The sequence below is a fragment of the Loxodonta africana genome, chromosome 3 (assembly GCF_030014295.1).
Source record: "Loxodonta africana isolate mLoxAfr1 chromosome 3, mLoxAfr1.hap2, whole genome shotgun sequence".
Taxonomy (NCBI): Eukaryota; Metazoa; Chordata; class Mammalia; order Proboscidea; family Elephantidae; genus Loxodonta; species Loxodonta africana.
The window spans coordinates 178,443,155-178,469,224 of NC_087344.1; the positions used below are offsets into that span (position 1 = coordinate 178,443,155).

General features: G+C 38.9%; 1 protein-coding gene across 3 annotated transcripts in view; it reads right to left on the reverse strand.

Annotated features, from left to right (window-relative positions):
* The window catches only part of MFSD14A (major facilitator superfamily domain containing 14A), a 57,983-nt gene that overhangs the window by 10,434 nt on the left and 21,479 nt on the right, over positions 1 to 26,070 (reverse strand). For 2 of the 3 annotated variants that reach the window (XM_064282492.1, XM_010589502.2), the window contains 8 exons: positions 20,910 to 20,972; positions 20,074 to 20,201; positions 18,149 to 18,263; positions 15,253 to 15,471; positions 13,657 to 13,770; positions 12,790 to 12,861; positions 5,381 to 5,493; positions 3,812 to 3,909 (listed from right to left, as the gene is read on the reverse strand). In XM_064282492.1, coding sequence (XP_064138562.1) covers positions 3,812 to 3,909; positions 5,381 to 5,493; positions 12,790 to 12,861; positions 13,657 to 13,770; positions 15,253 to 15,471; positions 18,149 to 18,263; positions 20,074 to 20,201; positions 20,910 to 20,972 — 922 coding nt within the window. The remainder of the gene's footprint in view (positions 1 to 3,811; positions 3,910 to 5,380; positions 5,494 to 12,789; positions 12,862 to 13,656; positions 13,771 to 15,252; positions 15,472 to 18,148; positions 18,264 to 20,073; positions 20,202 to 20,909; positions 20,973 to 26,070) is intronic. The other variant, XM_064282493.1, reaches the window with a different exon arrangement.

The window sequence follows — 26,070 nt, forward strand, 5'->3', positions numbered from 1 at the left end:
AATGGCAATGATCAAAAAAACAGAAGACAACAAATGCTGGTGAGGTTGTGGGTAGACTGGAACTCTTATGCACTGCTGGTGGAGTGTAAAAGGTACAACTACTGTGGAAAATGGTATGGCACTTCCTCAAAAAGCCAGAAACAGAAAGAGCTTATGATCCAGCAGCCCCACTCTTAGGTATATAGACAGTGACATGAACAGACACATGAACATCCGTGTTCACTGCAGCACTATTCGCAAAGGCAAAAAGAAACAACCTAAGTGCCCATCAACAGATGAGTGGATAAACAAATTGTGGTACACACAATGGAATAACTACACAACTATGAAGAACAATGAGGAGTCTGTGAAACACAGCATGGCTACATCTGGAGGACATTATGCTGAGTGAAACAAGTCAGCCACGAAAGTCGGGAACAGATTATACCTAGAAAGCAAACTTCTTTGATGGTTACAGGGATGGGAGGGAGAAGGAGAGGGTATCACTTTCTAGATAGTAGACACTTGTTACTTTTGCTGATGGGAAAGGCAATCCCAAATATGGGTGCAGTGAGTACAATCTGACCAAGGTAAACAAAGACACTAAAAAGTACACAAGAAAAATGGAACAATTTTGGTAAATGCTGTAACATATATAATTCTACAACAATAGTAAAAACAAAAAAAAAAATGTGTGTGGTTACATAGGTAGATATGGATGCATATATGTGTACAGGAAAGCACATGCGACAAGTACAGGTGTATCTGTAGACGTATGTATGTACGTGTTTATGTGTACTGTATATATAGCCACATATATAACCAACCACGTGGGGGCACAGTTACGGAGGCTTCCTAGATATAGCCAGACAATGTGAGGGATTGGTTTACTGGGTTAGGACGCTTGGGACTAGAGCCTTATGGGACAACTTAACGTAGTTCATGAAGATAAGGTTCCACACCTTAGTTTGTGGGTACTGTCTGGTCTTAAAAGCTTGTGAACTCCACATACGAGCAGCTGATATTTGACAAAGGCTCAGAGTCAGTTAATTGGGGAAAAGATAGTCTTTTTAACAAATGGTGCTGGCATAACTGGATATCCATTTGCAAAAAAATGAAACAGGACCCATACCTCACACCAAGCACAAAAACTAACTCCAAGTGGATCAAAGACCGAAACATAAAGACTAAAACGATAAAGATCATGAAAGAAAAAATAGGGACAACCTTAGGAGCCCTAATACAAGGCATGAACAGAATACAAAACATTACCAAAAATGACGAAGAGAAACCAGGTAACTGGGAGCTCCTAAAAATCAAACACCTATGCTCATCTAAAGACTTCTCCAAAAGAGTAAAAAGACCACCTACAGACTGGGAAAGAATTTTCAGCTATGACATCCCCGACCAGCACCTGATCTCTAAAATCTATATGATTCTGTCAAAATCAACCACAAAAAGACAAACAACCCAATCAAGAAGTGGGCAAAGGATATGAACACACACTTCACTAAAGAAGATATTCAGGCAGCTAACAGATACATGAGAAAATGCTCTCGATCATTAGCCATAAGAGAAATGCAAATTAAAACCACGATGAGATTCCATCTCATTCCAACAAGGCTGGCATTAATCCAAAAAACATAAAATAATAAATGTTGGAGAGGCTGCGGAGAGATTGGAACTCTCATACACTGCTGGTGGGAATGTAAAATGGTACAACCACTTTGGAAATCTATCTGGCGATATCTTAAACAGTTAGAAATAGAACTACCATACAACCCAGAAATCCCACTCCTCGGAATATACCCTAGAGAAACAAGAGCCTTCACACAAACAGATATATGCACACCCATGTTTATTGCAGCTCTGTTTACAATAGCAAAAAGCTGGAAGCAACCAAGGTGTCCATCAACGGATGAATGGGTAAATAAATTGTGGTATATTCACACAATGGAATACTACGCATCGATAAAGAATAGTGACGTTTCTATGAAACATTTCATAACATGGAGGAACCTGGAAGGCATCATGCTGAGCGAAATTAGTCAGAGGCAAAAGGACAAATATTGTATAAGACCACTATTATAAGATCTTGAGAAACACTATAAACTGAGAAAAACACATACTTTTGTGGTTACGAGGGGGGGAGGGAGGGAGGGAGGGAGGGAGAGGGTTTTTTATTGATTAATTAGTAGATAAGAACGGCTTTAGGTGAAGGGAAGGACAATACTCAATACAGGGAAGGTCAGCTCAACTGGACTGGACCAAAAGCAAAGAAGTTTCTAGGATAAAATGACTGCTTCAAAGGTCAGCGGAGCAAGGGCGGGGGTTTGGGGACCATGGTTTAAGGGGACTTCTAAGTCAATTGGCAAAATAATTCTATTATGAAAACATTCTGCATCCCACTTGGAAATGTGGCATCTGGGGTCTTAAATGCTAACAAGCGGCCATCTAAGATGCATCAATTGGTCTCAACCCACCTGGAGCAAAGAAGAATGAAGAACACCAAGGCCACATGACAACTAAGAGCCCAAGAGACAGAAAGGGCCACATGAACCAGAGACTTACATCATCCTGAGACCAGAAGAACTAGTTGGTGCCCGGCCACAATCAACGACTACCCTGACAGGGAGCGCAACAGAGAACCCCTGAGGGAGCAGGAGATCAGTGGGATGCAGACCCCAAATTCGCATAAAAAGACCATACTTAATGGTCTGACTGAGACTAGAGGAATCCCAGCGATCATGGTCCCCAAACCTTCTGTTGGCACAGGACAGGAACCATCCCCGAAGACAATTCATCAGACATGAAAGGGACTGGACAGTGGGTAGGTGAGAGATACTGATGAAGAGTGAGCTAATTATATCAAGTGGTCACTTGAGACTGTGTTGGCATCTCCTGTCTGGAGGGGGGATGGGAGGATAGAGAGAGTTGGAAGCTGGCAAAATTGTCACGGAAGGAGAGACTGGAAGGGCTGACTCATTAGGGGGAGAGCAAGTGGGAGTACGGAGTAAGGTGTATATAAACTTATATGTGACAGTCTGACTTGATTTGTAAATGCTCACTTGAAGCTCAATAAATGTTAATAAAAAAAAAAAAAAGCTTGTGAACAGCCAACTAAGACACAACTATTGGTCTGTACTCATATGGAGCAGAAGACAATGAAGGAAATCAAAGGCTCAAAGAAGAAACTAGTCCATGGGACTAACAGCCCAGACAAACCACAGCCTCTTCTAACCCGGGACCAGAAGAACTAGATGGTGCCTGGCTACCACTATCGACTGTTCTAACCAGGGACACAATAGAAGGTCCTGAGTAGACTGGAAGAGAAATAAAAAACAAAACTCAAATTCCTAAAAAAGGCCTGACCTACCAGACTGATAGAGACTAGAGGAACCCCTGCCCTGAGACTATCACTGTAAGACATCCTTTGAACTTAGAACTGAAGCTATTTCTGGAGGTCACCTTTTAGCCAAATAGTAGATTGGGTCATAAAATAAACAATGTCACCTGTGAGTAATGTGCTCCCTTAAACAATCAACTACATGAGATCAAAGGGTCAACACTTACCCTAAAGCAAGATAAGAAGGAAAGGAGGGGAAGGGAAGCTAGATCAACGGAAGCAGAAAAAACAGAATGGAAATAATGAGAATCCTGACACATTGCAAAAACTGTAACCAATGTCATGGAATAATTTGTATAAAAATTGTTACATGGGAACCTAAACTTTCACCTAAAACACAATAAAATACATTAAAACAGAGAGAGAATACAAGAATTCAAATATCCTGTCTGTTTAAACAATTATCATTGGTTCCTATTAACTCACCTTGTTGGTCAGCATCAGCAGTTCGTGAAACAAGTGCACTGACAGCTGGAAAGGTAATGCTGGACATGGCTGCTACTGCCCCAGCAGCCCACATCATCCTGTAGCCAGCCACAGCAGCAAAACAAAAATAGCAAATGATGAGTCCTCTCTATTGTATCTGTCAGAGTTAAATACATAGTTATCATTGCCTAACTCTTACTGTGAAAGGGTACAGGAAGAAACAGTACAGGAAAAAGAGAACTGTGGTTGCTCTATCCCTTCCTTACTATGGAACTCTGGGCAAGTTACTTACAAGTCTAACCCTGTTTACTCTTCTAGAAGACAGAAATACAACTGTTTATTCACTAGAACCATGTGGGGATTTAATCTAAAATTGGAATATCATTTTTCTAACTGTAAAATGTACTGGATATTATTTCTGCTGGGGATGGTTATATTGAGGGTAATACAGAAAAACATCGTCAAATGTTTTCAGGCACGTGATGCCAGCAAGCCTTCTGGAAGGTTCTAAGGAGCCCTGGTGGCGTAACAGTTAAGCACTTAGCTGCTAACCAAAACATTGGTGGTTCAAACCCACCCAGCGGCCCTGCAGGGGAAAAGACCCATAAAGATTGTTGTTAGGTGCCATCCAGTTGGTTCCGACTCATCGCGACCCTATGCATAACAGAACAAAACATTGCCCGGTCCTGCGCCATCCTCACAATTGCAGTTACGTGTGAGCTCATTGTTGCAGCCAGTAAAGATAAAGCCTAGAAAACCCTCTGGGGCAGTTCCTTCTACTCTGACACATGGGGTTGCTATGAGTCGGACTCGACGGCACCCAGTAACAACAAGATTCTTACTGATTGGTGATTCAGTGTAAAGGTATCACTGATTTGATCTAATCCTTAAGTTTTAAAGAACAAAGTAACTCTGATGCTCCTGGGGGTGATGTTTAAAAGAAAAGTTTAGATAATTTAAGTTATGAGCACATCTTTGTAAAAGCTAGGCTGGAAACCAAATTGTCTGCCAAAACACATTCTTGACATTTATTCTTATGCGTATCCAAGTCTGAACAGAGGGATGTGCTCAGCTGTCAGAAACATTAGCAAACTGTGCAGCTCGGTCCCACATACACGAACATGCTGTTCACTACTACCATCACCTCCCTGCAGGAAGCCACGCCGGCAAGAAAGGTGAGAGGCAGGGCACGAAGCTGAGACTAAACAACTGCACTTTCTCACTTATTTCTGTTTGCCATCGTAACGAACATAGAAAAAAAATATGCAGAAAAATAAAAAAAGATAAATGCCATTTTCAGGACCTTGTTACAATGGGACCCCATGCCTTTTCCTCATGACACAAACGGGACTAAACGCTTGTTAGAGATCCAAAGGTTCCCTAATCTCATTCACAGACTCAGTCTGTCATTTAGCTTTTTCTAGAACATACAAATACACAAGCGCGAGATTTCTACTATACACATTCTGAGAGAAAAAAAAGCAGTAATTGACACTAAAATCTTTGCTGAGAAACAAAGAAGGCAAACAGTAAAATTCAGAAAATTACAATTGAATTATTTATACCTACCAAGGTTCTGAACCAAAGCCATACCATGCCAGCTGTAATATTTGAAATCCTAGACCCAATAAAATGGTGTTCTTATTTCCAATCGACCTCATAAGCAAACTCAAGACTATAGTCTGGAGAAAAAAAAAGAAAGAAAAACAAAATAGTTTATCAGAATGAGCTTTTAAAAAATAAAAAGAAAACAAAATATTTTGGTGACTTTTTTCGACCCATAATATAAAAGGGTTATTACCACTTTTGTACAATCATTACCCCAGGTCATACAGGCAAGGTCCCTCTGCCGGCAGACATCCAGATTCAAGGAATGAGTCAGACAAGTGAAAAGCAAACCTTTCCACTCAGCATGTCTACTAAGGGCCACTTAAGTCAGAAGCTGAAAACAGTAGGGTCACAAGGTTCTAACTAGTAATTCAGACATTTACATAATAGCTTTAAAATAGTTTTTATACATTCACAGTTAATCGAAAATGCTTTTTCCCCCAACTAAAGGAAAATAAAATTATACGATTACCTGTGTATCTTTCACCTAAAACTACTGTTGAAACCATGACGCTTTTATGAACAGTCAGTTGAAGAAGTATGGTATGGGAGAAGTATAGTATAATAATTAAGAACACACTCTTAAAAACACCAGGGATCATAATCTCAGCTCTAACTGTGAGATCCTGGGCAAGTCATCTGACTTAGAGCCTTAGTTTTGTCTCTTACAAAATGAGGATACTAGCACCTATTTCAAAACCTTGCAGTGTGAATTAAATGAGATGATGTTTACCTAAAGTGCTTAGCGCGTTGTCAGGCAAATAGTAAGCATTTAATAAACAATATTCTATGTTGAAGGGTCTTCTGACTTCTCCTTTTCTTTCAAAGCTAATATAAATTCAGCAATGATATACAGACATTATGAAAAATTTTTTTGCTATTCTTAGTTGAGAAACAAAGTTATTAAATTTACCACATAAGATAATTACTGAGTCCACAGAGGAAGAAGTGAAAATGATTCAGGAAATAATTATTTTAAGACAGACTGATATGCTAAACTCACAGCTATCAAGTATGATGAAGTTTAAAATTCTTTAAATTGGAACAATCACTAAAGAGTTTACTCAGACTCCAGACTATAGTCCTGAGTTTACTTATGAGACAAATATGCCAGTGGAATGCAAATGAAGATTCTTAAAAGAATTCTTGAACAATTAAGACTCACAGCTTTCTTCTCTGAGACTTCCATGATTATATGATTGAGTTCCATAAAGCATGGCTATCTTGTGGGATTATATTCTTTGACGACCACAGCCACAAAATGGAACTCACCAGAGTAAGCAGTTGGTCAACTTCAAGAGTGTACCCAAAGCTCTGTGGCAACAAACTGGCTGGGAGAAATGGGACTAAAATGAAAAGATGACTAACATGGAAAACTACTTTCAAGAATATTCCCAAGTGTCGCACTTCCATCTAAAAATTTTGATTCCTCTTTCATGTCTCTACCAACTCAGGGCAAAATATAGAACTCATCATTGCTAAATGCAACCTAGGGGAAGAAGCAATGTTGAAATAATAGAGATTTCACCCATGATGAAATACCTGCCACTTCAGCCAGGAGAAAGAGTTATTACAGAATGCTAACCAAAGAGGCCCGGCTCAGTGAGAACGGGTTTACCTGGCCAGGCCATGTTCCCTGAAGCAGGCATTCCTTTAGGAATGCTGGTCTGGGGAAGAGCCTGTCCTTGGAGAAGCTGGCACTGCTCAAGCATGTATCAGGAATATTACAAAAAGTGCTTATAAAATGCAGACTTCTCATAGCCCTTCATCTACCCAGCTAGCTAAACTAAAAACTAACTACTAACCCATTGCCAATGAGTCGATTCCAACTCATAGCGACCCCATAGGACAAAGTAGAACTGCCCCGCAAAGTTTCCAAGGAGCGTCTGGTGGATTTGAACCGCCGACCTTCTGGTTAGCAGCCGTAGCTCTTAACTATTACGCCACCAGGGTTTCCCAGCTAGCTAAAACCAACAAAACCCATTGCCATCGAGTCGATTCTGACTCATAGCGACTCTATAGGACAGAACAGAACTGCCCCATAGGGTTTCCAAGGAGTGCCTGGCAGATTTGAACTGCCAACCTTTTGGTTAGCAGCCGTAACACTTAACCACTATGCTACCAGGGTTTAGTAGGTATTTATTTGTAGGAATCAGTATATTTCACTCTTTGAGAAGCTATTCTCACAGACTAAATGGTAATTCAATAACAAGGCTCAGAGTGTATTACCACAACCATTTTCATTTTACCAATGGCATAACTGGAGCAAAAGGGTTAATATATATTTTCTTAAGGCCATGGGATAACTCATTAAAATCAGAAACAGAAAGGCTGACATGTCCCCTCCCCCTTCTTGGTGTATCCTCCTGTATTCAGAGCTACTGAGTGAACCTCTCACACCCCCCCCCCAATTCTACCTTGTGACCCAAAGACCTTAAGGACACCTGATACTGTAACTGGTGACAATGGTCTTCTCCCTGAAGGCAGAGACTTTCTCTTACTTATTTCTGTATCCCCAGCACCAATCAAAATGCTTTACTAGTCAGTAAAGTTCTCGGTAAGTGTTTTAGGGAAGCAGGCGTGATTCTAAGTATATTAAATATTCTCAATTCTTTGTAATAATAATAGAAGAAATTAATTACTTAATATATACAGTGTGCTAGACAGAAAAAAACTGGTCTTCCTTAATCTAACAGATGATAAAACTGAGACCCCCCCCCAAAGGTTAAATGACTTAAGCACGATTCGCCAGTTAGAAATGACATTGGCTTTGGTCAGTCTGCCAACAAATATTTGCCAAGTTCTTATTAAGTCCAAACTGCCATTCCAGGTCTGAGGGCACAATGGTGAATCAGTCAAAGTACCAGTCAGCACAGAGTTTACCTTCTCGGGGACGGACAGACATAAACACATTAACAAGCAAGGTAGTTTCTGATTGTTTAACTGCTATGAGGAGTCCCTGGGTGGCTCAAACAGTTAAGTGTTTAGCTGCTAACCCAAAGGCTGGAGGTTCAAGTCCACCCATAAGCACTTCAGAAGAGAAGCCTGGTGATCTAGTTCTGAAAAATCAGCCACTGAAACCCCTAAGAACCCCAGTTCTACTCTGACATACGAGGTTGCCATGCATCGGAACTGAATTGATGGTACCTGGTTTGGTCGTATTTTTTAGTTGCTAAGAAGAAAACAGAATAGGATAATGTGATGGAGATGCTGCTTAAACCAGGATAGTCAGGGAAGGCCTTTCTGGGTGACATTTGGGGTGATAACTGAATATGGAAGAGGAGACAGTTATTGTGAAGACATGGGGTAGAGACCACTTCAAGCAGGAGTGATAACAAGTGTTAAGGCCCTGGATTGGATCTCACTCAACAAGATGAAGAGTAGAGCAAAATGAGGTCATGTCAAGAGTCTGAATTTTATTCTGGTTGCGATGGAAAGCAAGTTTTAAGCAGGGAAGGTACATGACTGGATTTCCACTTTATAAAAATTACTCTGCCAAGTGGAGAATAAACTGTAGGAAGGTGGCTAGATGGTGCAAGCGCTCACTACTAGCTGAAAAGTTGGCGGTTTGAACTCACCCAGGGGAGTCTTGGAAGACAGGCCTGGAGGTACCATTTGATAGACTGGATGGGGAGTACAGAGAAAGAAAGGAATCAAGAATGAAGCCAAGTTTTCTGGCCCCAACAACCAGAAGAGTGATGCCACTGAATGTGATAAGAAACACTAGTGGGAAGAACTAGGGGAGGGGGAACCCAGATCTTAGCTTTGGCCATCTTGAGATGCCCAGCAGATGAACCAAGTAAGAGCTCAGGGATTAGCCTGGAGGTATAAATTCAGATGTCACCAGCACATAGAGGACTAGATGAGAAAGAGAAATGTGTAGAGCTAACTATATCCATGCAGCACTTATATCAACATTGATTTAGTGCCAAGTGTTATGAAATTATATGCCTCCTGGGGCCAAGGAATTAAATGAATGGAACAGGTAGGCTGTAGGGCAATAGGAAGTGATAGGGCCCATGGCAGACTGGAAAGTAAATGCCCCAAAGGGGTCAACAACTACTTGGCTCCTGCTGGAAGGTGGGTTCATCCAGGGTTACCAGATTTAATCATTTTTTGGAAGAAGGTATATACCCTTGGTTTTAACATAACACCCCCAATTTTTAAATGCTAAATACTTATTTTAAAAGTTGTAAAATCATTATATGAAAAAAAAAAAAAGACCCCTAATTTAGCACCTGCTGGGCACAGTACTAGGTATTAGAGTGACAAATATGAATATGATACAATCCTTACCTCAAGAATTTAAGAGCTGCCAATTTACTAAACTAGACATAAACAGAGATAAAATCCATAATACATGTTATTCTGTACAAGGATGGAGATATGTCCCAACTACAAGGGAACCCACAAAAGGGGAGGTGGAAAGGACAAAAGGAACAAAGGCAATAAAAAAAAAATAAACGTAAGGGGCATAAATGGGGAGCTACAAGAAGCTCTGGGCTGTTGGAGAAGAGTGTGACAGAGACTGGTCTTCCACTTACTGGAGAGGTCAACAAGGGACAAGTCATTCTCAACTGCATACTTCTGCATAAATGAGAATACAAGATAATTCTTCTACCTGAGGAGCTTAATATTTTAGTAGGTCATACAGTGATATAAAAATGTAATTATCAACATTTACATACCACACACTCCTATTTATCTGTTTTTGAAGGCCAATTAATTTTCTCACTTTTTTTTTTTCCATCTCAAAACCTGTTTCTGTGTAGGCACCAAAAGCTAAGCGATGATTCCAGTACGTCGTTCCTTGTGGACTGTGTGCCGACTGCACGCTGTCTGGACTGTTGCTTATTTCTTTTCAGTCTGACTTCCGCCTGCTGCAGTGATTCTGCCTGTGCAAATCCAACCCTGTCTCTTCTCTTTTATTTACATACCTGCCCTACCAGATTCTGAGCTCTCAGAGACTGTTTTCCTTATGTGGAGCCCTGTTGGCGCAGTGGTTAAGAGCTCAACAGCCAACCAAAAGGTCAGCAGTTCGAATCCACAAGCTACTTCTCGGATACCCTGTGGGGTAGTTCTACTCCGTCCTGTAGGGTTGCTATGAGTCAGAATCGACTTGACGGCAGTGGGTTTTGGTTTGGTACTGCCTATTAAAGGTTGAATTGTGTCCACCAAAACTTCATGTTGTAAATCCTAACCCCTATACCTGTGGGTGTAATCCCATTTTCAAATAGGGTTTTCTTCGTTACATTAAATAAGGACATAGCAGCGTAGGGTATGTCTTAAGCCAATCACTTTCAAGACATAAAGAGAGCCATTAGGCCTGAGAGAAGCAGGCAAAAATGGAAGACAGACATGCCACATGGAGGTCTCCAAGGAACACTGAGAAGAACGTTACATAAACTAAGACACGGCCCAAATTTATTAGCTGATCGTGGGAGTGGGAGGCACTTAAGTATGCAATGGAGCTTAAGATGCTTACACCTTTTAATCACTAGAGTACATATAAGCCTGTTCCCTTCATCTGTATCTACAGTGTAAAAATCTTAAACAAAATATTAGCAAACCAAATCTCAACAATATATGAAAAATATATCATGACCAGGTTGGATTTATTCCAGAATTAAAAGGTTTAACATTTGATAATACATCACACGCTACCTTTACTATCTGCACGTTTTCCTTTGCATTATGCTTCAACAGTGTGCTTTTTAGAAAAGCCATTTTTATCTATAGGTGATAATACATTTTCTTCCAAGCTTAAAAGAACTTTTTCTGATTATCCTTTCTATAGACCTCTGAAAAATCAAAGGTGTGAATCAAAGGCCAGGAACAAATATTTTAATGAAATGTTCTTCTACATTAAGAATTTTGAGGATAAAACTGAAGTCAGAAATAGTACTAGTAGCCAAAGCCATCTGTGTATATACAGAAAAGCATGGGGGAGGTGTATCATAGAATTTAAATCTAAAGATTAAGTTTATCAGTGAACCCATGAGATCTGCAGGAGCCCTACCTGTGAGACCCTAAAACATCAGAGTCCAATTAAACAGACCTTATATTCCATTTTCTTAAGAGTACAATAAAACAAAGTTGCAATTTAGTAAATCAGATATAAGGCGGAAAAAAGTTAACAGAGAGATGATTGTCTGTGAAGGGTCTAAAAGAGCAAAGATCAATAGCAAGAAATGAGCAGGGCTTTTTCACAAAAAAGAAAGACCCTGAGTGGGAGAATTCTGGTCACTGGAGAAGAATACTCTGTGGGGCAGAGACAATTTAGAAGCCAGAATGAAATATCTCCTAAGAAAATCCAAATTCCTGTGTTAATTAATATCTTAATGATTAAGCAACCAGTGTTTACCAACTGGGCTTCCAAGATACACAGGATTCCTTTGCTCAAACCCTCTAAGGCCTTCCTATCTTACTCAAGTCTTACGGTGTCTTACAAGTTCCCACATGATCAAGTAACACTCTCTCCCTCATACATGCTATTTCTTACAAATGCCAAGCAGTCCCTTTTTAGGGTTTTATTTCTGTTCCCCCTGCTTGGAACTCTCCTCCTCTAGTTATCTCCATGGCTTGTTCCCCATTCCTTTGGGTCTCCGTTCATATGGCACTTTGTATCAGCAATGCCTTCCCAGCTCCCCCAATTGTTCTGTATATCCTTCTTACCCTTTTATCTATAGCTGTCATTATACCTCATGTGTTTATTATCAACATATTTATTAATTTTCTAGAATGTAAACCTGCCCCACTAGGATGTAAACTCTAAGACAACAGTTAAGTTCACTGCTATATCCCTGGTTCCTAACATGTGGTACGTATTCAATAAATTCTTGTTGAATGAATCAATCAATAGTATAACAAAGACAAAAAGACATAAAACTTCTGACTTTAGGCAGGTGTATACCCTAACATAAAGAGCCCTCGCGGTGCAATGGCTAAGCACTCAGCTGATAACCAAAAGGTTGGCAGTTCAAATCCACCAGCAGCTCCGTGGGAGAAAAGACCTGGCAATCTGCTCTCATAAAGATTACAACCTGGGAAACCCTATGGGGCAGTTCTATTCTACCGCATACGGTATTTATGGGTATCAACTCATCGGCATACAACAATAATATACCCTACTATAAATTAATAAATTGGCTTTCTGGTTTATGCATCATATATCAAAATGATTTATGTGTCCATCTCAAAAATCTGATTAATTCTAGATACATTAACAATTTGAGTTTCTGGACCCACAAAACTGAGAATCTTGACTTTGGTGACTTCACCAAGGTACTACGACTTTATAAGATCCCATTTGGATGGCCAGTCAGAGCCACCCATTATAACATCACTCTGTGACTAAAAAAAATACTCACCTGTGCAATAATGGAAAGAATGCCAAGGACTGCTATAAACGCTGCAACACTTTCTGGTGAAAATTTCATTATCTAGAAGGTTTCCAGAAAAAGTTACATTAATAAATAAAAAAGCATAACAAATACAAGTGTATCTACTTGTATAATAATAATAAATGGGCCAGAAAAAATAAACACAACTCATTTATAACCCAAGAATACTTCCAGAAGAGGAATCGGCTTTCACTGGGAACAAAACCCTAACAGGTATTAACACACTAAAAACAGTACCTACTCAGACACGGTTCCTAATATGGACCTACTAAATCCAATAGCTGGAGAGCACTACCAAGCATTCAGGATCCATTTTACAAATACATAACGCACCATCACATGCTTTATACAGGTATGGTTAAAAGCTCGCGCTCCAACCAATAAGAGCAATGTCAAGGAGGGAGAAACTTTTTTTGCCTTCCTTTTGGCTCATGGCTCTACTATTATCTGCTCTAAATCACAAGGAGGCTGCTTAGAGCCAGTGAACGGAATAAGGCACCTGTATAAGCAAAAAAACAAGCCAACAAAACCAAATCACGTATCTTGCCAGGGGAAAACTGTATCTTTTGTCTAAGCCAAAAGTCTTAATAGGCAAAACACCTCCACAAGAAATGCATGAATTAGTACATAAAACATCCCCATAAAAGATGAGGGTGGAACATCAGCCACATAAAACAAGAGGAGGTTATTTTTAGTGACCTGTTGTTTATAAAATGGTAGTTGCTTTAAAACATCTCTGTTGAGTATACCTCTCTGAAGATTAAATATTTTTTATTATTATGCAGTAAACAATGAAAAAACAAAAAAATCCACCTTAGCAGAATAGGATTTTACCTGTCTGAGGTATAAAAAAAAGCTGGAATATTGGCCTGCTTCCGGTAGGTAGGAGAGAAACACCGTGATGCAGATTAGCAGCACTATGGAATCTTGGCCCACTTTTTTTAAAGACTAGAACAAGAAAAAGACTGCTATAAGGTTTGATATCAAAAACATTATTCTTCCATCAACAGATGAATGAATAAACAAAATGTGGTACATACATATAATGGAATACTACTCAGCCAGTAGGAGCTTAAAGACATTATGCTGAGTGAAATAAGCTAATCACAAAAGGACAAATATTGTATGACCTCATTTATATAAAAAGGTAAGACAGATGTACAGAAACCAAAGTTTATTATAGTGGTTACAAGGGACAGGAGGGAGGCGGAAAAGGGCTCATGGTGATAGAAAAACTGCACTGATTAAGGGCAGGGCTACACAGTCAATTATCATAATTGCTGTCAACAAGCTGTATACCTGTAAAAAGCTGAACTGGCAAAAATTGTGTGATGGATGTATTTACAACGACGACCCAAAAAAAAAAGTAGCTGTTGAGGCTGCTTACATACAATCAAACGTCTGATAGGATTTGGTTCCTTGGTTTGGAGGTTTCGAGTCATAGTTTCATGGGGCAACCCAGTTACTTGGCCTAATGTGTTTAGTGGTGCTGTTCTGTCTCCTAGTTTGCTGCGTTGTGTCTGAGGTCTTAAAAGCTTGCAAGTGGCCATCCAAGGCACAACATTGGTGTCTACTCATTTGGGGCAACAGAGGAAGAAGCAGCAGCAGGAACAAGAATAGAAAATGGCGTGTGTGGCTAACTGCCTCCATGAACAATTGCCTCCTTTGCCATGAGATCAGCTACCATTACTGAACATTCTGGTTAAAGACTCTATAGAAGCATCCTGATCAAAAAGGGGGAAATGCAGAACAGAATTTCAAATTCTCATGGAATCCACACTTTCTGGGGCCATGGAGGCTGGGTGAACCCCTGAAACTACTGTCCTGAGATAATCTTTAAACCTTAAACCAGAAATATCCCCTGAAGTCATCTTAAAACCAAACAATAGTTTAGCTTTTCTAGTAAAAAAGGTCTGCCTTGAGCATTATGCTCTTTTAAGATTTATCTATATGAGGTCAGACTGAAAAGGGCAACTTGAAAGATTACATAGGAACCTTAGGTGGCAGTGAGTTTATGTTAATGCGGGAGGAACAACTCAGAAAAGGAGGATAAGAATGGTTGCACAACTCGAAGAATGTAATCAGTGTCACTAAATTGTACATGTAGCAACTGTTGAACTGGTGTATGTTTTGCTGTGTATATTCTTAACAACAACAACAAAGTAAATAAAATTTAGGGAAAAAACAAACCAAAAAGAAACACTGAACTATTCTTAAGAATATGCGAGATTCCTTTTGGCAATGTACACACAGGTATCTACTTGTCTTTTTAGTTTTTTTCATCCTCCTCAAAATGCTCTGTAAAGTTAAACAGAATAAACAAAATCCCTCACGATGTTTTCTTCAAGGAAACAGCCACAACGATATACTAATGCTGTATGGAATCATGCATTCAGTTTTTTGCCAAAGAGAAGTTAGGTATAAACTTACTGCAAAGGGGTCAGCCTGTTCCCAGGAAATGGGAGCTCCCCATGATGCTGGTCGCATCTTCTCAGGCAACGACTCTGGCACAGCAACGAGGATGAAACAAATGTCCAGCAAAGCTATTGCTGTGGCCAGGACCACCACTAAGCTGTCCCCGTATACCCGTCCAAGGTAAGCGCCAATGGCAGGGCTCGTTACTAAACTGGCAGCAAATGTTGCCGAAACCTGCACAGAGTCAAGGTGGAAAGGAAGAGATTTACCAACTACTTCAACATCCTGTAACTCCTTTTATAATCTTGATTTATTTCAAATTTTCTGTTGCAACCTTCCTGTCTGTCTACTATCCATGCCACTTTTCTTATACTTTTTGTTTTGCAGGAAAAGAATTAGGCTCTTACCTAAAAAAGTATTTAATGGCCTCTAAGGCTCGTTTCAAGCTTTCCTTTAAGTCTGAGAGCACTTAGTTCAAGTAAATCCTACTGAGAAACTAACATATAAAACAGAGAAAGGAGGAACTGTTTTAGCTGAGAAAGAGATGGGGGCCTGGAGCAAATGCCCCCGCCCTCCCTCCCTCCCAGCCATGCTCCTGAGGCACCTCAACAAAACATGTAGTGCTCCTGAAAGAAGTCTAAAAACCACTGCTCTAAGGAATCCCAATTTCATTGTGATTTTTTACGATATTATGACAACATCTATAACCATGTCTCCAATACTCTGAGAAGTTCATAGAAGCCCATGCAAGTCCATTCAAGTCTGGTAAAGATAAAGATTCAAGTAGAGAGAACACATGTAGAGAAAAATTGTTAACCCCAGACATACCTGGCCTACTAGATAAAATGCCCCTGGAAATTAACAGTAGACTGCCAGCAGATAACTGGTACACTCTTCAGAGGTAATTAGAAATTAATGTTAGGAGTGCATAAGAGTCTACGCCCTGTGTCATGTTCTGTGTTTCTATGCCATTCATGACTTTTGGATAATAGAGGTGTTTATTTGCAACAGTTTGTTAATAACTGCTCAGGACTAGCAATTTAATTTTCAAAAGCCAATTATTTAAACAAGCTCGTAAAAATTCTAATGACTTTAAAACAGTGGTCATCAATCCAAATGCTTACCAACTGCTGTATGGATAAACTAAATGTGGTATACTCGTACAATGGAATGCTACACAGTAATAAAAAGTAATTAAACACTGATAGACGTATCAACATGGATGAAACTTAAAACATCATGCTAAGTTAAAGAAGACGGACGCAGAAGACTACATTTTATATGCCTTCATTTATATGAAATTTCTAAAAAACACAAAACTATAGAAACAGAAAGTAGATTGGTAGCTGCCTGGGGCCAGGGTTAATGGCAAATGGGCCCAAGGGAATGTTTTGGGCTGAAAGAAATCTAAAACGAAATTGTGCTGTGCTTGCACAACTGTATACATTTACTAAAGTTCATTGAACTATACATATAAAATGGAAGAATTTTATAATATATAAATTATACTTCAATAGACTGTTAAAACAACTGGCTATTATCAGCCTCAAATCACTTAAATGTTCTAATTTTACAAATGAAATCATTACTTCTCTTATTCAGTTTCTCACTATAGATACTCCCCACCAAAATGTTCTAATGCCATGATTCTCTGCTACACTGGCCTTTGAATCAGAGACGACCGTCCCACATAAAAATAAGATCCAGCCTGACACAATATTTGGTCCTTATTTATCAAAAGATGTTTGTCCTGTGTTTGCTGAAACTCACCACTGTCCTACTTCTGGCTATCTAATAACGATGTGAATGTTACTACGCTTACAGTTGCCATTCTATTCCTGGATTTGACAGAAAAGGCACTGTTTACCAAAACAGTGTTAATCAACCCTAAAATATACTAATCAGCTAGATCAGGGGATGACAAACTATAGTCTGTGGGCCAAATCCAGATAAAGATAGTTCCAACATTTTTAAAGAGTTGTAAAAACAAAACAAACCCTCCCCCTAAACACACAACCATGAAGAAGAACATGACACAGAGACTGTATGGGGCAACGATGCTTAAAACATTTTCTATTTGGCCCTTTATAAAAAAGTTTGCCAATCCCTAAGCTAAAAGTTAGCCTGCTGTATTTTAGACCAGCCATTTAATGAATAAGGGAATCCTGCTGGTGTAGTGTTTAAGTAATATGGCTGCTAACAAATGGTTGGCAGTTTTCGAATTCACCAGGTGCTCCTTGGAAACTCCATGGGGCAGTTCTACTCTGTCCTCTAGGGTCGCTAGGACTTGGAATCAACTCGATAGCAATGGGCTTGGTTTTTTTGTTTTGGTTTTAATGAATAAAAGAAATGAAACCAAACTCATTGTTGTCAAGTTGATTCCGACTCATAGCGACCCTAGAGGACAGAGTAGAACTGCCTCATAGGGTTTACAAGGAGCAGCTGGTGGATTTGAATTTCCAACCTTTCCAACCGTTTGGTTAGCAGCCATAGCTCTTTACCACTACACCACTAGGGCTCCGATGGAATGAAACTCTTTTTCTTTAGCTCAAGATATATTAAATAAATCCTTATTTTTAGGATTCTGTTAAAAATAATTTCTATAGGGTCTCTATGAGTAAGAATCAACTTGACAATGAGTTTTTGTTTTTTTTAATAAGGTAAAATATAATGTAACTTCAAATCTGACACATATGACTAATAAATACTTCCTAGATGGAAGGTATCAAAACTGACAAGACTTGGTGCTTAAAAATATTTTTAATGTACACTAATGATTTTATTACAAAATATATTTTACACAAAAAAATAAATCTTGTAATGCAAAGGTTTGTACCACCTGTAACATGGAATACTTAATAAACAAAGTATATTACAGCAGATATAAAAGGTATAGAATAAACACACATACCAGTCCATAAGCCATACTTCTTTCATGTTCTTGGGTTATATCTGCTACATATGCAAATACCACGGAGAAAGTCACTGCAAAAACCCCAGAAACAGAGATAACGGCAAAGTACCACCTAGGAATGAAAGATAATTGACAGGAAATGGTTAGAACAACTGCTATTATCTTAACCTTCCTTCATTTCTATAAGTGAATTAAAATTAGAATAGCTAATTTCAATGAACAGCTTACTACGACAGTTCATGGATTCGCTCTTCTACAAACCACAAGCCACAGATACTATGAAAACATGGGGATATTAGTAGCCATTCAGTAGCAACTCAGCTACTGTGCGGAATACTTAAACTCAGATAATGTATTCACATCACTCTTTTACCCAACTGTTGAAATGTTACATGGCTTTGTCGTCGTTTCTTTCAGGAACAGCAATGAACTAAAGTCTATGAAAATTTATCCATAATCTAAATATTTCCCACCACAGTACTACACAAAAAAACAAAAGTCAAGTTACTTCATATTTATCTTGAGCCTATATACAGACACTAGATGTTTTTCCACAGGTTATCTTCAGCTCTTCAGACGTTGACAAAACAAACAACTCAGTTTTCACACAGAAGAAACCTGTTCCGGTAATGTTCGTAAATAGAGAATAGATAGCTACTATAAGGAGTAAACAAAGACATTTTAAAAAGCAAACTAGGTTTTAGTGTATACGATTCCAAAATACCTGGATGGGAATAAGAACTTACTATTGTAATGCTGATGTTTAGTTTTTAAAATCAAGTGTATTCATAATGAATTTTCAAAATATAATTCTGCCAGGACTTTATTGCTTACTAATATTTTTCTACACACAGATCATTTCCTAGACTCCTTTGATAAGGTTTTGTTTTCATTATTAGCACTTATCAAGGGCTTGGCCTTTAAAGTTGTAAAAGACCTATGCAAGGGAGATCCTGCCCCATATATAACCTTGGCCTTTCCAGACACACTGTGGAAATACAGCCCATCAAAGATACAGAATTAAGTAACACTCATACTCAGGAGAGTAGAACAAACACTAGGCCAGAGCATTAATAGATTTACACCTAAATTGGGCTCTATTACCTTAGGAAAATCCTTCTCTTTGTGAGCATTTCCTCCCTTCCTCCTCAGGGAAAGAATCCCGATCTTAATCAGGGTGGTCATGAGCCCAGTCTCTTGTAACTAGGAGCAGCATATGCCTGAAATCTGACCAAAAAGATGCAAGCACAGGTTGGCTGGGAATTCTGGAAAGTTTCCTTAAAGGAAGGTGGTGTGCTCTTCTTAGCCACTCCCTCGTCTTGCTGCCTGAAGTGTGACTTGATGGCTGAAGCTGGAGTAGCCATCTTGTACTGTGAGGTGACAGCTGAGGATGGCAGGGCAGCAAGATAGAAAAAGTCTGGTTCCCTGGAACTGCCATACCAGCTCTGGACTGCCCAACTCCGGGCATCTTTTACATGGAGAGAGAGAAATAAACTTCTGTGATTTTAAGCAAGTATTATTTTGGGCTTGCTTATATATAAGTCAAGTCTATTCCTAATTAACACAGATAACTACAATAAACTTTGTGAATGTTTTTAACAGTCTTACTCAAGTAAATAAAAATGTTAACCCTATCCAGTCCCCAAAATACTGTTTTGAAATTTGGGCTGTGAAATCCAAAAGCAGACTAGCCAGTTTTCTAGCTGCTTCCTATAACATCATCTAGTTCTAAAAGCCTTTATATACTGTTACTTAGCTACTGTATTTTTAGGGGCCCTCTTATCTGTTTCAAAGAATAAACATATTAGAAGACAAAAACTAAAACTATACAGATAAGAAAGAAAGTAAAAGAAATAAGAGAACATTAAGAAAGCAATAACGGAAAGTGGTATTTAGTTGCTATAATCCAAATATGCACATACCATGGGCTGATCTTCATTAGTGGAATTGGGGCACATGTGAAAAATACTGTTAGCAGCAAGAAAGATTTTCGGCCCCAAACATCAGAGAGAGCACCAATAAGCGGGGCACTGAGGAATGACAACAAACCCTAAAAAAAAATTTCAAATGAAAAATTTTAAACTATATATCAGCAAGCAAAAAAAAAAAAAAAATCATTTTACTGCCATAGATCAATTTTAAACAAGTTTGTTTCTATTCCACCAAACTTGAGATAAAAAAACAACTATTTATCTATACATAATAAAAAATTTCCCCAGATAGCCAAGAATCCTCTGCAGGGCTCTGGTGAAGTATTAAACACCAAACGCTTTAATGAATTCTCAATTACAGCAACTCTAGAAAGAGTATCCAGTGCCAACTACCTGGTTTTATAGCTACAGGCCAATTATCTGTTTACAAAATTTGTTGGTCAAATCAAATTGATAATAAAAAAATTGTATAATAACCAAGATTTTACCATACCAATATAGTTAGATAAATACATACATATTTTTTGGGGGGGGGGTATAGTTCTTTGCTCCTCAATCTATATTCTCTTTGTTAGTTTATAAAAGCATTCAGATCTCTGAAATAAAAATACCAACACAGAGTCACTATGTAATTATGTGGTTGATTATTATACAGAGTTGGCTAAACCCAATCAGTCTAAAAAGTGCTGTGCAATCCCCAAAGGTATACTGCATCTAATTTTAAAAATTAATACTCAATTAGTTAACTAAATATACTAGCAGAATCATAGTTACGTAAGTATGTATGTATGTGCTTACACGTGTATGTGTACATTAATTAATCCTACCTTTACTCCTTGAATTAGGCCATTCATCAGAAATGTATGTTTAGGGAAGGTTTCATGTAATACCTGAAAAATGAAAATAAGATAAAAATTGCATGCTACATTTTGATCTTAGTAAAATTTCTACATTTCATTTTCAAACACCCCTTGATAATTCCATCTAATTTTACTTCACAAAAATTTTCAGATTTGTATGAGACTTATACATGTGAGTAAATACTAAGAATACAAAACATTTATACAGCATTTTACTACGGTAAAAGGCACTGATCTGGGTACTTTTCATATATTGACTCATTTAATCCTAACAACCCTATAAGAAAAATGATAAATACAGAGAGTTTAAATATCTTGCCCCAGAATCCACAGCCAGTACGAGGGTTAAGGCTGTGTGTCAACTTGGCTTGGCCATGATTCTCAGTGGTTTGGCAGTTATGATGCAGTCGGGTAGCTATGTAATGACGCAATCACCTCCACAATGAGATCTGATAGGAGTAGCTAATCAGTTCAAAGGGAGTTTCCTTGGGGGTGTGGTCTACATCCAATATAGGTAGACTTTCTGGCAAAGCTCGTGGGCTTTTGCTCACTCTAGATTCTGCAGCTGCCTTCTGTTCATCTGACCTCCAGTTCTTGGGACCTGAGTTAGCAGGTTACCTGCTGATCTTGGGATTCATCAGCCTCCACAGGCTGTGAGCCAGAGGCCTGCTGTCTTACCTGCTGATCTCGTGCTGACCAGGCCCTTCAGCTACGTGAGTTAAGAGAAGCCTCCAGCCTGACCCACAGACTCGGGACTTTCTAGCCTCGACAACTATGTCAGCCTTTTCCTTAATATAATCTCCCTAGCCCTGGTGGCACAGTGGTTATGTGCTACGTCTGTTAACCAAAAGGTCAGCATTGAATCCACCGGCTGCTCCTTGGAACAAACCCTATGGGGCACCATGAGTTGGACTGACTGACTCGACGGCAATGGTCTTCTTTTAACATATATATATTTATACACTTCACTGATTTTCTCTAGAGAAACTAGCCTAAGATTGCCAGTAAGCGGCAACATTAAAATTATATTCAGGAAGTCAGGCTTAAACGTCTGTGCTTTTCATCACTACGCTCTGCTGTTTCCTACATACGGCTGACTTATGATCCCTTACAGATAGGCATATATTATCTAAGACAGTAGACTGGGAGAATTAATAAGGAATTTTAAATTACTACATTTTAAGGGAAAAAAATCCCAACCTATGAAAATGTGTAACAGTTTCTTTTATCCTGCTCTTGAGCCACAAGGCATCAATTTGTTTACTGGGCAACAAGTGAACCACTGGTTGAAAAGGAAATTGGAAAATGATAATAGACAATTACCATTTTTATAGTCTATGTGTCAAGGATTTATATATATTCTTTTATTTAATCCCAACATTATGAATTAGATAATATTAACACTTTACAGATGAAGCAACTGGGTTCCTGCTTGATTTAAAAGTTAACATCTCTTCCATTATACCATGATGTCTCTCAGTAAAAAAAATGTTGTTGTTAGGTGCCATCGAATCGATTCCAACTCAAAGTGACCCTATGTACAACAGAACAGAAGAATGGCAATGTGAGAAGCATTCTCTTTAGGAAGGAGAACCATGCTGATTATACTTTCTCACGTTGCGCAAGAAAAATCTTCAGAAGAACTAGAATGTTCCCTTTTCTTCAGTTACTTTTCTTTGGTTAACAACTAGAAATTTAACAAAAATTTACTCATTGTTATGGGGTCTTAAAAGCTTATAAGCAGCCATCTAAGATACTCCACCAGTCTCACACCATCTGGAGCAAAGGGGAATGAAGAAAATAAAAGAGTTAGTCTAAAAGACTAATGGACCACAACTACCACAGCCTCCACCAGACTGAGTCCAGCACAACTAAATGGTGCCCGACTACTCTGACAGGGATCACAACAGAGGGGCCCGGACAGAGCTGGAAAAAAATGTAGAACAAAATTCTAACTCACACACAGAAAAAAAAACTTAGACTTATTGGTCTGACAGAGACTGGAGAAACTCTAAGAGTATGGCCCCTGGATACCCTTTTAGCCCAGTAATGAAGTCACTTCTTGAGGTTCACCCTTCAGCCAGTGATTAGACAGGCCCATAAAAGAAAATGAGACTAAATGGACACACCAGCCCAGTTGGCAGGGACAAGAAGGCAGGAGGGGACAGGGAAGCTGGTAATAGGGAACCCAAAGTTGAAAAGGAGTGAGTGTTGACATGTCATGGGGTTGGCAACCAATGTCACAAAACAATATGTATATTAATTGCTTAATGAAAAACTAGTTTGCTCTGTGAACCTTCATCTAAAGTACAATAAAAAAGCACCTTAATCCCTAAAGCGACATCTCTGTGTTTAAAATACAAATAAAATAAATTTACACAATGTATGTAAAAATAAAGAAAATTAGAAACGAAATGTTAGTAGTAAAAGAAAATCATTAACATGGAAAAAAAATCACATATTTATGATATGCAAATATTTGGCTCACATAGGTGGTTATCAGCCAGGGGCAGTGGGACATTTGGCAATGTCTGGAGTCATTAATTATTGTCACAACTTAGGGGGTAGGGAGAATACTAATGGCATCTAACTGGTAAAGGCCAGGAATGCTGCTAAACATTTTGCAATGCACGAGAAGTCCTCTCGCCCACCAAAAATAATTATTTGTCAATATGGCAATAGTGCTGAGGCTGAAAACCAAAACCAAACCAGCTGCCATCAAGTTGTTTCTGACTCATGGTGATCCCATGTGTGTCAGAGTAGAGCTATGCTCCATAGGATTTTCAATGCTGATTTTTTTGGAAGTAGATCATCAGGCCTTTCTTTTGAGGTGCCCCTGGGGGGACTTGAACCACCAACTTTTCAGTTAGCAGCAAGCACATGTGTACCATCTGTAACACCCAAGGACTTGCTAAGGTTGAAAAACCCTGTTATAAATAGCTAAAGGCTCACAGATCTAAAGAAGGGGTCTTTAAACTTTTCCGGTAAAGAACCAGATAGTAGATATTTTAAGATAGATATTACAAGTGGTTGTAGAACAAAAACAGTCATGGACAATGTGTACATGAACATGTGTTCCAATAAAACGCTATTTACAAAAACAGGCTGTGAGCAGGATTTAGTTCTCTGGCCAAACTATGTCACCCCCTATACTAAAAGAAAAGACTTAAACTCCTTAAACTGGTATTCCAAAGCCCGCCACAATCGGCTCAAATCTACTTTTCATACAATAATTACTAAGGGCCTAATGCAGTCAAATCTTTCTACGGACAAAAAATGGGCTTGGGGTTACAAAGAATGAAGGACATAATCGATGCCAGTAAGAAACTTTAGAGTATGCTAGATCTTACCACTGTGATTCATTTTGCCAAGCCATTTTCCATTCCAATCAAAATGGTCTCTTTACTATTTCAGAGATATTCCTGAGCTTTTCAATATTCAGACTTTTAAAAATGACATTCCGCCCATTTTGGATTTTTATTCCCTTTTTCTCCTCTATCTAGTTAATATTCCAACCTTCGAAATTGCTCCTCTGCTACCAAACATTCCTCTCCAAAGCGACTGCTTTCTTCCTTAGGGCCATATAGTAAGTACACAACTCAGCTGCAGTTACATAAAGCCTTGTGATGTTTCTTGTATTACGGTACTGAGTTACTTAGTTACTGTATTTTTCAGTTATGTAATAAATATTTCTTTCTAAGTGTATTTCAAAATTTTCAGATACAGGCATTACATTTATGCCTTGAATTTAATATATCTTTGTCTTTATTGTGCCTCATAGAATGCCTTGCACACAGTGATTATGTGCATTGAATGTCTGCCTCAGCTAATAACATTGTAAAGAACGGGAATCCCAGAACATTTAATCGTGCTCATGTGGAACCTGTATACAACCAAGAGGCATTTGTTTGAAAAGAAAAAGGGGATACTGCTTGGTTTAAAGTTAGGAAAGGTGTTCTTCAGGATTGTATCCTTTTGCCATACTTATTGTCTGTATGCTGAGCAGGTAATCTGAGCAACTGGAGTATACAAAGAGGAAGACTCATTAACAACCTGTGTTATGCAGATGACACAACCTTACTTACTGAAAGGAAGAGAACTTGGAGCACTTACTGATGAGGATCAAAGACTACAGCCTTCAGTATGGATTACACCTCAATATAAAGAAAACAAAAATCCTCACAACTGGACCAATAAGCAACACCATGATAAACAGTGAAAAGATTCAAGTTGTCAAGGATTTTATTTTACTTGGATCCACAATCAACGTCCAAGGAAGCAGCAGTCAAGAAATCAAAAGACCCATTGCATTGGGCCAACCTGCTACAAAAGACCTCTTTCAAGTGTTAAAAAAGCAAAGACATCACTTTGAGATCCAAGGTGCACATGACCCAAGCCATGCTATTTTCAATTGCTTTATATGCATGTAAAAGCTGGACAATGAATAAGGAAGACCAAAGAAGAACACATAAGACTGACTAGAAATAGCCAAGTGCCACCACTTGGTGCCTTTTACCAAGTATAATCCCCTGAAACCGATTACTCTACAACAACAGAAAACAATATTCGTAAGCAAAAAGCTTCAAAATGAGCAAAACTCTAAAAAGCCAGAGTGAATTAATATTAGTTCTTAATTTGTGATATATACTAGATATGTAACAGAATTACTTCTAAAAAATACACATGCCTGGGCCTCATCCTTGAAGATTCTGATTTCAGCAACTGGAGTTTTACAACAAGCATATATTGTGTTCCTAAATTTACAGACAGGATAGAGAGAGGGACAGAGTGTGTGTGTTGCAAGGTGTGAATCACCTTGCAGAAAGCAATTTGGCCATTTCTTTACAGCCAGACCACACGTGAGGCAAGTGAGTGGGGGGCCACATCAGACCAAGAGGGACCACATGGGGGCCCAACTCTGACTAAGCCTCAGGAAGCATGATGTAATCTAGGGAGCCCCCTGAGAGCCTTGAGTCCTGAGGCTGAGATAAGCTTCCTGGTTGGTAGCCATGCATGGCAAAGTATAGCACGTCCCTCTTTGGGACATAGAAGCTTTGTGTTGGGGCCCATCCCAGACCTTACTCTATGCATCTCTGTTTGTATACTTTTTGGTTGTAATAAATCAGTA